The following is a 15,492-nucleotide window of genomic DNA, read 5'->3' as shown; positions in this document are numbered from 1 at the left end:
GGGTGGAAATGTGGAGTCAGACTCTAGTTCCTGTTGCAATTCCCTGCCACCTCTGAGTTTCCCTGGCCCATCACCTCCTGAGTGATGGGCATGACACACTCTATGTCACAACTTCCTGCTAAAGCAAGAACGAGAAATTTCCACTCAGCTCATGCCAGCACAGAGAGGTTGAGAAATCAGGCAAGGTCACCCAGCCAACTAGGAGTGATATCAATATTTAAAGTACATATATTCTGGTGAAGTGCAGTGGCTCATGCCTGTGGGCCCAACACTTTGGGAGGATCAAATTGGGCGAATTGCTGGAGCCCAGGAGTTCAAGATCAGACTGGGCAATATGGCGAGACCTTGTCTCTGCAGAATAAAATAAAAGTAGCCAGGTGTGATGGCACATGCCTGTAGTCCCAGCTACTTGGGAGGCTGAGGTGGGAGGATCACTTGAGCCCAGGAGGTTGAGGCTGCAGTGAGCTGTAATCCATGCCACTGCACTCAAGCATAGGTGACAGAGGGAGACCCTGTCTCCAAAAAACCCAAAAACCAAATATTCCAGGAACCCTGCAGCCAGAGCTCTCTCTTTCCTCCCGCTTCCCCCTCAGCCATCTTTCTTTTTTTGTTGTTGTTTTGTTTGAGACACAGTCTTGTGTGTTGCCCAGGCTGGAGTGCAGTGGTGCCATCTCGGCTCACGGCAACCTCTGCCTCCTGGGTTCAAGGAATTCTTCTGCCTCAGCCTCCAAAGAAGCTGGGACTACAGGTGCCCGCCACCACACCTGGCTAATGTTTGTATTTTTAGTAGAGACGAGGTTTCACCATGTTGGCCAGGCTGGTTTCAAACTCCTGACCTCAAGTGATCCATCCACCTTAGCCTCCCAAAGTGCTGGGATTACAGGCATGAGCCACCATGCCTCGCCCCTCAGCCATCTTTCTTTGGTGGGATCTGATGGGTCAGTGGAGTGGCAGTGTGCAATGCAACTGAATGGCTTCCCCGAGGTGCTGCACTGTCCAATCCTGGGGGTCCACTCTTGGCCCACGTGGCCTCCTCCCACTCGGAAATGTTTTCCTTCTCTCACCCCAGGCCCTTGCTGTGCTGTTAACTTGGGACCCTCCTAGGGACGTGTCAGACTCTTCTCTGGTCTCAGTGGAGACGTTAAAGCCCTTCCCCCAACACTATCCATCAAATGATCGGGTAGGGGTCCCTTCCCCCAGACTGTGAGTTCCGCGAATTCCATGAAGGCAGAATCTGTGCCACTTGCTTCATCCCCAGGTCCCCATTACCCAGCAGAGGGCCTGTCACATGGCAGGTGCTCAGCAAATATTTAATGAGTTAATGAGGTCTGTTTCCATTCTTTCGTTTTACAGATTAGACCAGCGAGGCACAGAGAGGTTTAGCACCTTGCCCCAGTCACACAGCCAGGCCCTGGGGCAGCTCTGGAGGAAAGGCCCGCTTGGGCTTGGGCATGGTCAGATTGAACTGGGGTCAGAGGCCAGGCTGGAGTTTCCTGGAGGAAGGAGAAGGAGTGATCAGGGGCCATGCAGGCTCCCGGTGATGTCTGTGCAGCCAAGACCTTGGTCTGACCATGGACCCTTGCCCCCATTTCACTGATGAGAAAAGTGTCTTTCAGGGGAGGGCAGAGCTCACTTCAGATCAATAGTAGATGCCGTTCAGAATGCCTCCCAGAGCTCCAGGCAGGCCCCCAGGACCCCAGCTTCCCCCACCTGCATCCCTAGAGTATCGGGCCAGGAGCAGGGGATCGGGAGGCCTGGGTACTCGGGGCTGACCTTGCCACTTACCGGTGCATAAGCCCCTTAAAGTCTCTGGGCCTCAGTTTCCCCATCTGGACGACAAGAGGGCTGCAGCCTTCAGCCTCCCCCCTTGCCCAGATCATGAGGACCAAGCTGCAGGAGCTGGTGGTTAAGAATACAGGCTCCGGAATCCAAAAGTCATGGTTGAGTCCTGGTTCCAGCATTTATTGCTGAATGATCTTGGTCAGTCCCTTCACCCCCTGAGCCTCCATTTCATGGTCTGTAAAAAGAGAATAATAGCATTTTTTTTAAGGACTAAATGAGCTAAAGTAGGGGAATCCTTGGCATGACGCTGGGCACGGCACCACCGTCAAACGGGGCTGCGCGGTTACGGTATTAGTTAGGGGATGCTGCCCTCTGGCGACCATCAGGAGGAAGCGCAGGCGAGATGTTGGGGCCCAAGGGAACCGGTGTTCCTGGCGTGAGCCCACCATCCAGATCCGGAAAGTGGGTCCGGGCGCCCGTCACTCTGTGTGCTCCTCCACCCACTGGCAGAGGCGACGGGCGTAGCGAGCCGGGCTGACAGTGGAGAAGGTCCGGCCCGGGTAGCGCAGTGTCTTCCACAGGTGCTCCAGTCGCTTGCGGAGCCCGTAGACCGTGGCGAGATCCACGACGCCCAGGAAATAGCGCTGCTCGGGCCCGTCCAGGATGTGTAGGGCGTTGGGGGCGTCGGGCAGCAGCCGGCGGTTTTGGACCCCCGACTCTTCCGGGCTCTGTGCCCCTTGCACAGACCTGGGGGCCGACAGGAGGATGAAGCTGCCACCTCCTCCAGGAAGCCCCAGCCAGTTGGCTCTGCAAGCCTGGCCAGGCTGCCCACCCCTCCACCAGCTCATTCCCACACCTCCTGTGTGCCTAGGTTTGTGAAGTCAGGTAGATGAGAAAAGTCAAAGTGTTGGGCTAGAGCTGCACTGTTCAGTACTTAGAAATTGGCCATAGGTGGCCACTGAGCCTTGAAATGTGGTGCCACATGACTTCAAGTAAGTCTATTTCCTAAATTTCTGTTTGGAGTCATGCAACCCTAGAAGTCTCAGGGTCGCCGAGCAGAAGTTTTGTGAACAAAATCCAGCAACCCCAGTTTGCAGAAGGCGCGTGTATGATTTTGCCTCAAAATATATTCCATACCAGAAGGTACCTTTGGCGGGGCGCCCAGTCCCAGCAGAAGCAGGTTCAGTTCCCTAACTTTGTCCTCAGGCATCGCTGAGGGGCTTTAATCCTGTCCTGTCTGGGTCTAGGGGTAAATATACCAATGAGAAAAAAAGCCCTGCCCGCGCTAGCCAATCAGAACTCAGTGGTCCGAGAGTCTCAGCAGAATGCTCGTACCCTGTGGGCTACCTGGATGACGGGGAGATGCGGGATGGGGAAGTTCTGAGTAGGGGCTGGGAACTGGGTGGGGGTGGGGCTGGGACAGCCAACATAAAAATATTTCAATGTCACAGCAATTCCATGCAAACCAGGAATCACTGACTGAATGACAGCGGTGGCCTAAGCACCAGCTAGGGGGAGAAGGCAAGGGAGAAGCTGACCTCGCTTGGATGCGCAGATGTGGGAGGCTCTGTGCCCCATGGCAGGCTTGCCACCATCCGGTCAGGACATGTCCAGCCTAGCCACAGACTGCTTGAGGAGCCATGACTCCAAATTCTACCCAAGCCTCACCCATCCCAAGTTCTTCCTCCGAGGGGAAGGGACAAGGCACGGGATGAGAGGGGTGGCGGCTGGATGAGCGGACCTCCTCCTTCACTCCCCTTGTCCACCCACTGGATCAGTGGAGTGCCTGTCTTAGCCCCTATGTAATTCTGTTCGATCTCAGGAGTGGGTCTGAGGGAACAGAAATGGAAGTAGCTGGTCAAGTACTAACATGAGTCCTCGGAAGTCATTCTGCAACCTCATGTCCCCTTCCCGAGCCTCAGTTCTCACATTTCTCAAACGGGGATGGGTCTACCCTCCCAGTGAGGCTCCCGGTCAGCATGAAGGAGTGACAGTTACCACTACTGAGATGAGGATGGGAAGACGGTGCCAACGATGACGACCTCAGGGTCCTGGAAGTAGAATGACCAGCTTAAAGGGCAAGGACCCTTTAAAGCAAAAATTAGGCTGGGTGCGGTGGCTCATGCCTGTCATCCCAACACTTTGGGAGGCTGAGACAGATGAATCTCTTGAGTTCAGGAGTTCAAGACCAGCCTGGTCAACATGGCAAAACCCCTTCTCCACTAAAAATACAAAAATTGGCCGGGTGCTGTGGCTCACACCTGTAATCCCAGCACTCTGGGAGGCAGAGGCAGGTGGATCACCTGAGGTCAGGAGTTCAAGACCAGCATGGACAACTTGGTGAAACCCCATCTCTAATACAAATACAAAAATTAGCCAGGCATGCTGGTGCGTGCCTGTAATCCCAGCTACTCAGGAGGTTGAGGGAGGGAGAACTGCTTGAACCCGGGAGGCAGAGGTTGCAGTGAGCCAAGATTGTGCCACTGCACTCCACTGCACTCCAGTCTTACTCTGGGCAACAGAGTAAGACTCCATCTCAAAAAAAAAAAAAAAAATTAGCCAGGCATGGTGGCGGGTGTCTGTAATCCCAGACTCAGGAGGCTGAGGAAGGAGAATCACTTGAATCCATGAGGCAGAGGTTACAGTGAGCCAAGAGGGCACCACTGCACTCCAGCCTGGGTGACAGATCAAAACTCCGTCTCAAAAAAAAAAAAGCAAAAATTTAAAAAATTAAAAATAGGTCTTTTTAAAAAAAAATTTTTTTAAATTTAAAAATAGGTCTTTTTCTCTGCTCTGAAACCTTCAATGGTTCCACAGCCCCATTGGAAAATGGGCAGATTCTTCAAATAATCACCAAAGCTCTTCTCCAAGTGGACTTCATTTGTTCTGTCCCCTGCTGCAGTCCACCTGTGCCCCTCCTGCCCTACCAGCTAGGCTTCTCCAGCCCTCCCCTCTACGCACACACGCACGCGCACACACATGCACGCATGCGCACACACACCCATGCAAGCACGCACACGCACGCACACATACATATGCACACATGCGCGCGCACACACACATGCACATACACACACACAAACTCTGCACTTTCCAGCCTTCATGTCTTTGGCTGCACTGCTCCCGGCAGAGGGAAGGCACTCCCACGCCCCCATGTCTGTCTTTCCTTTACTCTCACCACCTCAATCTCGCTGTTGCCCCTGTGGGGGGCTCACCTGCCCGTACGGAAGATGAGGCTGCTGCCCAGGCCCCTCTCATCCTCGTGGAGACATTGGAAGGCCATCAGGAGGCTGTAATCCAGCACGTTGAGCTCCCGGAGGAAGGTGGTGTCCAGTTCCATCTGGCGGAGGAACCAGTTCCGCTGGGGCCCTACCGGAGCATCAGTGCCCCAACCTGAGCGCTCATCATGTGCCAGCCACGGTGCTCCACACAGTCTGCCCCGTGACAGCACGTGGCATTACTGTCCCCATCTCACAAATAAAGAAACTCATCTGCAATTTGCCTTGGTCACCTAGCTAGGAAGTCATGGAGCCTGAATTTGAACTCTGCTCTGCCTGATTCCAGAATCTGGACTCTTATTTTTATTTTATTTTTTGAGACGGAGTCTTGCTCTGTTGCACAGGCTGGAGTGCAGTGGTGCCATCTCAGCTCACTGCAACCTCTGCCTCCTGGATTCAAGCGATTCTCCTGCCTCAGCCTCCTGAATAGCTGGGATTACAGGCATGTGCCACCATGCCCCGCTAATTTTTGTGTTTTTAGTAGAGATGGGGTTTCAGCATCTTGGCCAGGCTGGTCTTGAACTACTGACCTCGTGATCCACCTATCTTGGCCTCCCAAAGTGCTGGGATTAGAGCAGAAACTGGGCTCTTAATGACTCAGGCAGAGGGCAGCAGGGACACCCTTCTAAACTTCACCCTGAATGAAGGAGGGGCAGGCAGTGACCACTCCCGTGACTCACCCAGCTTGATGGTCTTGCCCTGAAAGTTGAGGTCCTTCAGCACCAGAACAATGGGGCTGCCCTCAGGGGCGGGATCCACCCAGCGGCTCACCTCGCAGCCTTTGATGTCATACCTGAGTGAGGTGACAGAATTCAGCTTATATAGATTTGAGACACACAGAGAATCTCACAAGAGCTTCCAGTGACTACTTATGTGCACTGAACTATTACATAGATCATCCCCAGTCCTCAGCACAACCCTGGCTGTTCATTCTTCCTTCCTTCCTTCCTTTTTTTTTTTTTTTTTTTTTTTTGAGACGGAGTCTCGCTCTGTCGCCCAGGCTGGAGTGCAGTGGCCGGATCTCAGCTCACTGCAAGCTCCGCCTCCCGAGTTCACGCCATTCTCCTGCCTCAGCCTCCCGAGTAGCTGGGACTACAGGCGCCCGCCACCTCGCCCGGCTAGTTTTTTCTATTTTTTTTAGTAGAGACGGGGTTTCACCGTGTTAGCCAGGATGGTCTCGATCTCCCGACCTCGTGATCCGCCCGTCTCGGCCTCCCAAAGTGCTGGGATTATAGGCTTGAGCCACCGCGCCCGGCCCCTTCCTTCCTTTCTTTCTTTTTCTTTCTTTCTTTTCTTTCTTCCTTCCTTCCTCTTTCTTTCTCTTCCTTCCTCTTTTTCTTTTTTCTTTCTTTCTTTCTCTATCTTCCTTCTTTCTCTTTCTTTCTCTCTTTCTTTCTCTTCCTTCCTTCCTTTCTTTCTCTCTTTCTCTTCCTTCCTCTTTTTTCTTTCTTTCTTTCTTTTTCTTTCTCTCCCTCTTTCTCTTTCTTTCTTTCTCTCTCTTTATCTTCCTTCTTCTTTCTTTTTTCTTTCTTTCTCTCGCTTTCTTTCTCTTCCTTCCTTCCTCTTTCTTTTTTCTTTCTTTCTTTCTCTCTTTCTCTTTCTCTCTGTTTCTCTCTTTCTCTCTCTCTTTCTTTCTCTCTCTTTATCTTCCTTCCTTCTTCTTTCTTTCTTTCTCTCTCTCTTTCTCTTTCTTTCTCTTCCTCTTTCTTTCTTTTTCTCTCTCTTTCTTTCTCTCTCTTTCTCTTTCTTTCTCTCTCTTTCTTTCTTTCTCTTCCTTCCTTTCTTTCTTCTTTCTTTCTCTCTTTCTCTCTCTTTCTCTCTTTCTTTCTTTTCTTTCTTTCCCTTCTTTCCCTTCCTTCCTTCCTTTTTTTTTTTTTTGAGATGGAATCTCACCTGCTTCTTTCTTTTCTTAGAGAAGGTCTTACTCTGTCACCCAGGCTGGAGCGCAGTGAAACAAAAACGACTCACTAAAGCCTCGACCACCTGGGCTCAAGCAATCCTCCCACCTTAACCTCCCAAGTGTCTGGGACTACAGGCACGTGCCACCACACTCAGCTAATTTTTTCGTTTTTTTGTAGAGGCAGGGTCTCACTATATTGCCCAGGGTGGTCTCCAACTCCTGGGTTCAAGTAATCCTCCTGCCTTGGCCTCCCAAAGTGCTGTGATTACAAGCGAGACCCACCATGCCCGGCCCTATAGCTGAACCCTGGTCTATTATTGTTTCTGAGTTAAAGATAAGAGCAGAGCAGGCATTCACACTCAGGCCACTGGAGGCCCAGCCCAGGCTTGAGCCCTGCCTGTGCCTGCCTCTGGACACCTTGTTACCCTTGAAGGTGTCCCAGACACAGGGATCCAACCCCAGGCGGAGGCACCAGGAGGGCCTGGGGGCAGCCAATGGCGCGGGGGGGGGGGGGACCGGGAACCTGTGGGCAGAGCCAGCGCTGGAGGGCACAGGGGGCTAACCCGTGCAGTCAGAGGCTGGGTCTGAGTCGCTGCTCCCCACATGTTAGCTGTGTGGCCTTCTCCTTCCTCGGTTTCTCATCTAGGAAGGAGGATAAGAGCTGCCCCTCAGCGTCCTTCTGGGAATTAAAAAGCATGAGAAGGGCCCAACACGGCGCCTAACGCACGCTGAGTGCTCCAGATATGCTGGGCGTAAGCGTCAGTGTCTCCGACCCACCAGATCTTGGTAACGCCCCTTCTCCTTCCTGGGCCTCAGTTTCACCTTCTGGCTAGTGAGTGTGGGTGCTTCAGGCGGTGAGTTTCGGCTGGGGTGGGGCACCAGACCTGCTTCGGCCACTCACCTCTCGGAGATGCGGCCGGCGGGGTAGAAGACGCTCTGCATGACGATGAAGTACGTCTGGAGGCCGGGACAGGGAGTGAGGGAGGCCGGCTGTCGCCCTCCAGCCGCCCGCTCCGCCCAGCCACCTCTCCTTGGCTTCACCCACCTTCTTTCCCCGGTCCACCCGCAGACTGTGCACTCCTGGAAGGGAAGAGGGCGCCGAATGAGGATCCCCAAACTCCACGACCCGGGATGCATCCGGCACCAGTCCTAGCGCCAGGCCACGCCTCCTTCTCAAGATCTGCGGCACCCGGACCCTTCCTTGTCTGGGGTCCGGATCCCAACTCGATCCCATTCCTAAACCCAACCCCAGTGGTGCCCCGCCCCCATGCATGTCCCCAACCCCGTGCCCTACAACCCCAAATCCGCCCATTTGGGCCCCGCCCACATACCCCGCCCTCCCCAGGTATATTGCCACCTAGGACCGGCCCCCACCGAGCCCCGCCCCCAGCCGCGTACCCAGCAACCGCGCCAGCAGCGAGTGCGGGTGCCGCTGCAGGTGCTGCACGTAGCGGGGCAGGTGGGCGAGCAGAGTCTGCACCTCTCGGCGCCCTTGGGTCTTCAGGAAGAAGCGCTGGTCGTGGCTGGGGGGCAAGAGAAAGAGGTCACTGCCCAGGCCTGACTGGAGCGGCTCTCACCCGGCCCCCTTCCCCGACCTGTGCACGTGGATCTCGCTACCAGATCTCGGCACCGCCCCTCTAGCCTTAGGCCCTCGCACTCCTCTCCTCTCTCATCTGTCCACCGTCCGGCCCTGACCCTCCCAGATCAGGGCCGCTCTGTTTCTCTCTTCAGGCGGCCTTCCCCGCCACTGGGAATTTTGCCCTCCCAGCCAGGGGTACCACTCCCACCCCTGCCGCAAGCTCACGACAGGAAGAAGCTGGCCTTGCTCTTGGAGGTGCTGAGGAACTGCAGGTAGGGGCCGCCGGGGCCCAGGGCAGCCTGATAGTCGTCCTCCGCCAGGCCCAGGGAGCGGCGCAGCCAGGCAAAGGCGGGGCCGGCCAGCGTGCCCAGCTCGAAGCCCTGCAGGGGAGGAAGAGCCTCCTCTGGAGTGTCTGCGTGGGCCCGGGTGTGTGCAGTTGGTCCTGGGACAGGAGGGTCAGGGTGACTACACCCTTTCTGCAAGGCCCAAGGCTCAGGGACTAGCCTTCAGTCCCACTGCACAGATGGGAAAACTGCAGAGGAGAGAGCAAGACCAGCACACATCCCTCCCCAGATGGGAGTCTGGGGCCTCCTACCTCATGAACCTGGGTTAGGACCTCCGAGAAATCGTCCTGGGAGGGTGGCCCCTGCAGGGAGAGGTAGAGGAGCTCAGGGAAACCCCTCAGTGCCCTGCTGCCTGCCCCAGGATCTCCAGATGTCCTGCACCTGGCCCCCCCCCATCTCCTCCAATTTGATTCCTTCAGCAAACTGGGAACGGAGTTGTTTCTGGGAGTGCCTGAGTTGGGCAGATGCGTTGCTCACCCTCCCAGGGCTGCCAGGGGGACAAGAGTGACCCACGGCAAGGCCTGAGTGTATTTCATCCATTCTGGGTCCCCAGCACCAGGCCATGAGTTCAAGCCATGCACGTTCTCAGACTCACAGGCTGGCCAAGTGAAGCCAGATTCCGTCCAGTACAAGGGGATGGCTCTGAAGCCAAGGGACCTGCCTGATGCACCCTGGGAGGGGAAAAATCAGAGAAGGCTTCCTGGGGTTGGGGACCTCTAAGCTGAAATCTAAAGGGTCGTGGAGAGAAGGAGCAGGGTACTCGCAGCAGTAGAAACAGCACTGGTGGCTGCCAGCAAGGGAAGGAGGGCCCAAGTGGCTGAAGCTAGTCAGGGAGGGATGGAGTGTGAACAAGGCTGGATGCAGCTGGATCCGGAGGTCATGCTGAGTACTGGGGAGCCATGGAAGCTTTTCAGCAGGTGATGAGGTCAGTTTTCGAGTTAGAGAACTCCCTCGTGTCTCTGCACTCTCCCTGGATCTCCAGGTCCCTGTGCCCGGATGTGGCCTATGGAATGTGGTTCCACTGCGCACACATGCACACACACGAACGCCACACACATGCTCACCCAGGCCTGCCCAGCTGCTGAGCTTGCAGTTGGGCCACCTTTCTGCTGAGCCAGCCCTGCCTCAGCCTGAGCTCCAGAGAGGATGGGCCAGGCCAGTAGGGTGGGGGTGGGTCCCTTTTCAACCATACACCCTGGCAGGGCTGGGAGGGCCTCAGAAACCAAGGAGTATAATCTCCTCCTATTATACAGATGGGGACACTGAGGCCCAGAGAGAGGCAGAGACCCACCTAGAGTTACACAGCAACCACCTGAGTCAGGGGGTTCCTCACACGCCCAACACACCCCAGACGTTCCAGCTCCCACATCACAATGTTCCTCCCTCTCTGCCTTCCTCCTCTTGATGTCCCTCTCTGATCCCCACACCTGCAGTTTTAGCCAGACAGGGCATCAGCCACGTCTTGCTATTGCTGGTGTGGACATTCGTGGGACAGATGGGCCACTCACCGTGGGTGGGTGGTCCATGGAGACCTGGGTGGCAGCCCACAGCCCTGCCTGCATCATGCACGTCATCCCATGCAGTTCATGCCCCGGGCTGATCTCAAACAGGCCCAGGCGAGACTGCTTATCTCGGAGGCGCCAGAGAAGCCCCCGGCGGCTGGAGGTGACTGCTCTGCATCCAGCCTCAGGGGAGGGGGCCAGGACCTGGTGGGAGGACACAAACAGCCTGTGGCAGCGTCACAGAGGAAAAAGATCAGGGTTCAAGTCCCACTTCCACTACTTGTGAGACTTCCCCTCATCTCTCTCTGCCTCAGTTTCTTCAGCTGTAAAACAGATGATGCTGGTACCCAAGAGGGGCCACACAGTGCCTGGCACGCAGTCAGCACCTGAGTAGAGCAATGGTTATGATTATCAGTAGATAGGGCGTAAGCTCTGCAGTCAAACCTGGCCTGAGACGGACCGTCTCTCACCAACCCTGTGACCTTAGGTAAGTCGCCTAACCTTTCTGTGCCTCATTTTTTCATCTGCAACGTGAAAACTCGAACAGCTTGTTTGTGGCAGGTATGAACTCTTGTTACTGTTGAGTTTGAGCTCCTTGCACGGGAGCCCTTGATAACGGGAGCTGTGATGCCGGTGATTCAGTCACAACTATTCCATTCGCCTATGCTGAGCGCCTCCAGGCCAGCACGGAGGGGCCAGCGCGATGCTGGTCATAGCCGCTGACCCACCAGTAGTGGGCATCCACTGTGTGCCCCGCACTGGATGAGAGCTTGACCTCCTAACAGCCTCCTGAAGGAGGAGCTTTAGCATCCTCTCCATTTTCCCGATGAGGAAACTGAGGAAGTGCTGAGAGATCTCCGCCAGGCCGCCCCTCGGCATACCTGGTGCCCCGTGTGGGGCGTGTCCTGGTCTTCGCCGGCTGCAGGGCCCCTCCCTGGCTTGGATGGGGGCGTGTCCGCGCCGCTCGCCGTGGGGAGGCCCGACCCCTGCCCACCAACCCTTCCCTCTCCTGTCCTCTCTCGGGTCCGCACCTACCTCGCGGGGCCCGGGGCTCGGCGCAGCCATCGCCCCCGCAGCAGCTTCCCGGGCTTTGGCCGCGTTCCCCGCCGCCCCGCTGCAGGAGTCAGGCCACGCCCCTGCCTCGCGGCCGACCAATCGAGTGGCGCCGACCGCGGCTGCATCCAATCTGCACGGGAGGCGCTGGCGATGGCCTGCGGGTCCCGCCCCCGCGGCTGCAGCATCCTTCAGACCTCGGTCCGGCTGGGGTGGGGCCGCCGGACGTTGGCTGGGGTCCCGCGAAGGGAGCACCCCCATTTTCCGCCCTGGGCTGGGGGACTCGGGTCGCTAGGGCCGCCTGGGGAGGCGAGTAACCTAAATCCTGGCCACCCACCCATTCTGGCGTGAAATTCCCTTTGCCTGTCTTTTGGGTGAAAACACTGAGTGATCTAGAGAAAGAAGTCACTACCTCTAGGTCACACAGGAAAGTCGGGACATCCATTCACTGAACACATAGATATTGAACACCCACTGTGGGCCAGCAGTGCTAGGCCCTGGGGATTTAGTGGTGAGCGAGAGGGAGGGGCTCAGCTGCCTGCGTGATCTTTAAAAGCATAATTCAGATGATGTCACTCTCGTGCTTAAAGCCTCCAGTGGCTCCCATGGCAATGGAACAAAACCCAAACCCCTCACCCTGACCTCAGGCCCATCTCAAACCACTCACCCTACACTTACCACCCAGCCGCCCAGACCCTCCTGTTCCTTACCCACCAAACTCTCCCATTGAGGCCTCTGCATTTGCTATTCCCTCTACTTGAAACTCTTGACCCCAGACTGCCACTCGCCTTGTTCTTTCCTCACCTTGCCAGATTCCAGCAGAGTGCTCCCTTCCCCCACTCCTGATCACATCACCTTTATTTTCTCCACCACCCTAACACTGTCAGAGACTGTCTTGTTTATTGTTTAGCACGTCTCCCCCTGGAGTGGGAATGCCATGAAAGCGGGGCCATGTCACTCCTGCTTCCTGGCTGAGTGCCTGGCACAAGCCTGTGCTGGATGAGTGTCTATGGGACCAAGGTGAGTAGGGTGTGCAAAGGGCCTTGGCGAGTCCAGGAAGTGAAAGGCTAGAGTGGCTGGAGTGAAGAAGGGAGAGCAGGCTGGGAGGCAGCGCCTTGTGGGGACCCAGAGAGGTATTGTGGGTATGAGTGTGAGTGTGAGGTGCCAAGGTGCGAGGGTTTTGTTTTGAGACAGAATCTCGCTCTGTTGCCCAGGCTGGAGTGCAATGGCACGATCTTGGCTCACTGCAACCTCTGCCTCCGGGTTCAAGCGATTCTCATGCCTCAGCCTCCCAAGTAGCTGGGATTACAGGCACCCGTCACCATGCCCAGCTAATTTTTTTTTTCTTTTTTTCTGAGACAGTCTTGCTCTGTCGCCCAGGCTGGAGTGCAGTGGTGCGGTCTTGGCTAACTGCAACCTCTGCCTCCCAGGTTCAAGCGATTCTTCTGCCTCAGCCTCCTGAGTAGCTGGGACTACAGCCACGTGCTACCATGCTGGGCTAATTTTTTTTTTTTTTTTTTTTTTTTTTAGACGGAGTCTCTCTCTGTTGCCAGGCTGGAGTGCAGTGGCACGATCGCGGCTCACTTCAACCTCCAACTTCCTGGTTCAAGTAATTCTCCTGCCTCAGCCTCCCGAGTAGCTAGGATTACAGGCATGCGCCACCACATCCAGCTAATTTTTGTATTTTTAGTAGAACCGGGGTTTCACCATGTTGGCCGGGATGGTATTGATCTCCTGACCTTGTGATCCACCCGCCTCAGCCTCCCAAAGTGCTGGGATTACAGGCGTGAGACACCATGCCCAGCCATTTTTGTATTTTTAGTAGAACCGGGGTTTCACCATGTTGGCCAGGATGGTATTGATCTCCTGACCTTGTGATCCACCTGCCTTGGCCTCCCAAAGTGCTGGGATTACAGGCATGAGCCACCGTGCCTGGTCAAGGTGCACATTTTTGAAGGGCACTGGTTGTCATGCATAGTTGGACTGGTGGGGCCAGAGTGGGCGGAAGTGGTGAGGAAGCCATCTGTGACTTAGGGCAGAGGATGGTGGCTTTGCATCAGGAAGGTGGCTAGAGGCCAGGAGAAAAGGGGAGGATTGATAAAGCTTGGGGTCCTGTGGATGGGGGCATGAGGAAAAAAGCCAGGTTAAGGACATGGGACACCAGTCACGAGAGGGGGCAAGGCATGAGGAGGAGAGCCAGATCTGGGTGAAGTATGAGAATTCAGCTCATGAGAGAATGCATTTGAGGTTCCCACCATGGCATCCGATGAGGATGTCAGGTGGGCAGCTGGGCCTTGTGCAGCGCATCGGGCCAGAGGTGAGCCTGGCGAGAGTGAGAAGGCTTGTGACACATCCCTGAGGAGCCCAGCATGGCGTCACAGAAGACAGCATGAGTGAGACATCAAATAGCAGAATGGTCATCACAGTCGGGCATGGTGGCTCATGCCTGTAATCCCAGCACTTTGGGAGGCTGAGGCAGGCAGATCACCTGAGGTCAGGAGTTTGAAACCAGCCTGGTCAATAAGGCAAAACTCCATCTCTACTAAAAATACAAAAAAATTTGCCGGGCGTGGTGGCGGGTGCCTGTAATCCCAGCTACTAGGGAGACTGAGGCAGGAGGATCACTTGAACCCAGGAGGCAGAGGTTGCAGTGAGCCAAGATCGTACCACTGCACTCCAGCACGGGCAGCAGAGAGAGACTCTGTCTCAAACAAACAAACAAACAAAAAGAATGATCATCACAGACATCAAGAAAGTGGCTGACAGCGGATCAGGGGATGTCATAGGCCAAATGCAGCTGAGAGTCAAGCAGACATCCTTTGGATTTAAAGAGTGGACATCAACTGGGCATGGTGGCTTATGCCTGTAATCCCAGCACTTTGCGGGGCCAAGGCAGGCGGATAGCCTGAGGTCAAGAGTTCAAGACCAGCCTGACCAACATGGAGAAACCCAGTCTCTACAAAAAATACAAAATTAGCCGGTGTGGTGGCACATGCCTGTAATCCCAGCTACTTGGGAAGCTGAGACAGGATAATCACTTGAACTCGGGAGGTAGAGGTTGCAGTGAGCCGAGATCATGCCATTGCACTCCAGCCTGGGCAACAAGAGCGAAACTTCGTCACAAAAAAAAAATTACAAAAAAAAAAAAAAAAAATAGAGTGGACACTGCTGGTGGCCTCAGTGGCTGGAGCCTTCCTGGAGAGATGGGGACAGACGCTGAGTGTGGCAGGAGGTGAGGAAATGCAGGAGGCAGATGTGGACCCCCTTTGGGGAAGCTTGGTGGTGAAATGGACAGAGGGAGACACTTAGTGGGAACTACTGGGTTGACAGAGGGCCTATAAGTGGGATCCCAGAGCACACTTAGGAAACAGTGGGAGAATCCTGCGGAGATTTTTCTCGCAACGGGGCGGGGGGGGGGGCATCTGTGACCTCAGGCTCCCACTATAGTAGTTGGAGGTTGGTGGATTAGGATCCAGAACCCAAGTAGGCAGCTCTGCCTGGACTGGAGGACAGAGTATGGAGCAGGTGGGGACAGGGCAGGTGTCTGCAGTTGGCCTCTTTTTTCTCTGTGATGAGGAAGATACCTCTGCCAACTGGAAGAAGAGTGAGGGTCCCGGGTTTGAGGAATGGGGGTTTATACCAGGTGCGGTGGCAAATGGGAGAGCCAGCTGCCCAGGTGCGGTGGGACTGCTGGAAGGCTGGGGGCTGGGCCAGTCCAGCCAACCTGAACACACAGCAGCCTTCGCTGCTCAGGGCCACGTTAAGTTGGGCTGTGGGGCTTTTAGGGGAGTGGCCCAAGGGTCCCTAAAGTAATAAATCCAACCTGCCCAAGCTGGCACAGAGGAGGCATGGCACAGGGGTGCCAGGGCCTTCAATGACTCCCAGCTGTGAGCTCCATTGGGTAGGTAGCACATCTCTCCCAGTCCCTGCTCTATCCCCAGCGCACAGGGTCAGGGCAGAAGGCCCCTGAGTCACCCCCATTGTACAGGATCTCCTGACCCAAGACCACTCCCAGCGCGCTCCAGCCCCGACCCTGGGTAAACACAGCACAGAG

General features: G+C 55.5%; 1 protein-coding gene across 1 annotated transcript; it reads right to left on the bottom strand.

Moving 5' to 3' along the window:
- Window positions 1-1,296: 1,296 nt before the first annotated feature.
- On the bottom strand, window positions 1,297-11,489 carry PIP5KL1 (phosphatidylinositol-4-phosphate 5-kinase like 1). The gene is made up of 10 exons (XM_025359076.1): window positions 11,421-11,489; window positions 10,392-10,589; window positions 9,135-9,185; window positions 8,765-8,919; window positions 8,359-8,483; window positions 8,006-8,040; window positions 7,862-7,917; window positions 5,741-5,853; window positions 4,998-5,151; window positions 1,297-2,529 (listed from the first exon to the last, which is right to left on the bottom strand). The coding sequence occupies exons 1-10, from the start codon at window positions 11,448-11,450 to the stop codon at window positions 2,262-2,264; spliced, it is 1,185 nt and encodes a 394-aa protein (XP_025214861.1). The 5' UTR covers window positions 11,451-11,489; the 3' UTR covers window positions 1,297-2,261.
- Window positions 11,490-15,492: the final 4,003 nt, after the last annotated feature.

The sequence above is a fragment of the Theropithecus gelada genome, chromosome 15 (assembly GCF_003255815.1).
Source record: "Theropithecus gelada isolate Dixy chromosome 15, Tgel_1.0, whole genome shotgun sequence".
Classification (NCBI taxonomy): Eukaryota; Metazoa; Chordata; class Mammalia; order Primates; family Cercopithecidae; genus Theropithecus; species Theropithecus gelada.
Note: the sequence above shows the minus strand (reverse complement) of the source record. Positions and strands in the feature narration are given on the sequence as shown.

Excerpts from the sequence above, each read along its gene's own strand:
- PIP5KL1 (XM_025359076.1), bottom strand. The coding sequence starts at position 11,450 with ATGGCTGCGCCGAGCCCCGGGCCCCGCGAG. Across the intron at positions 10,590-11,420 it reads CGAGCCCCGGGCCCCGCGAG|GTCCTGGCCCCCTCCCCTGA; the intron begins GTAGGTGCGGAC and ends TCCTCCCACCAG. Across the intron at positions 2,530-4,997 it reads CTCATCTTCCGTACGGGCAG|GTCTGTGCAAGGGGCACAGA; the intron begins GTGAGCCCCCCA and ends GTCGGCCCCCAG.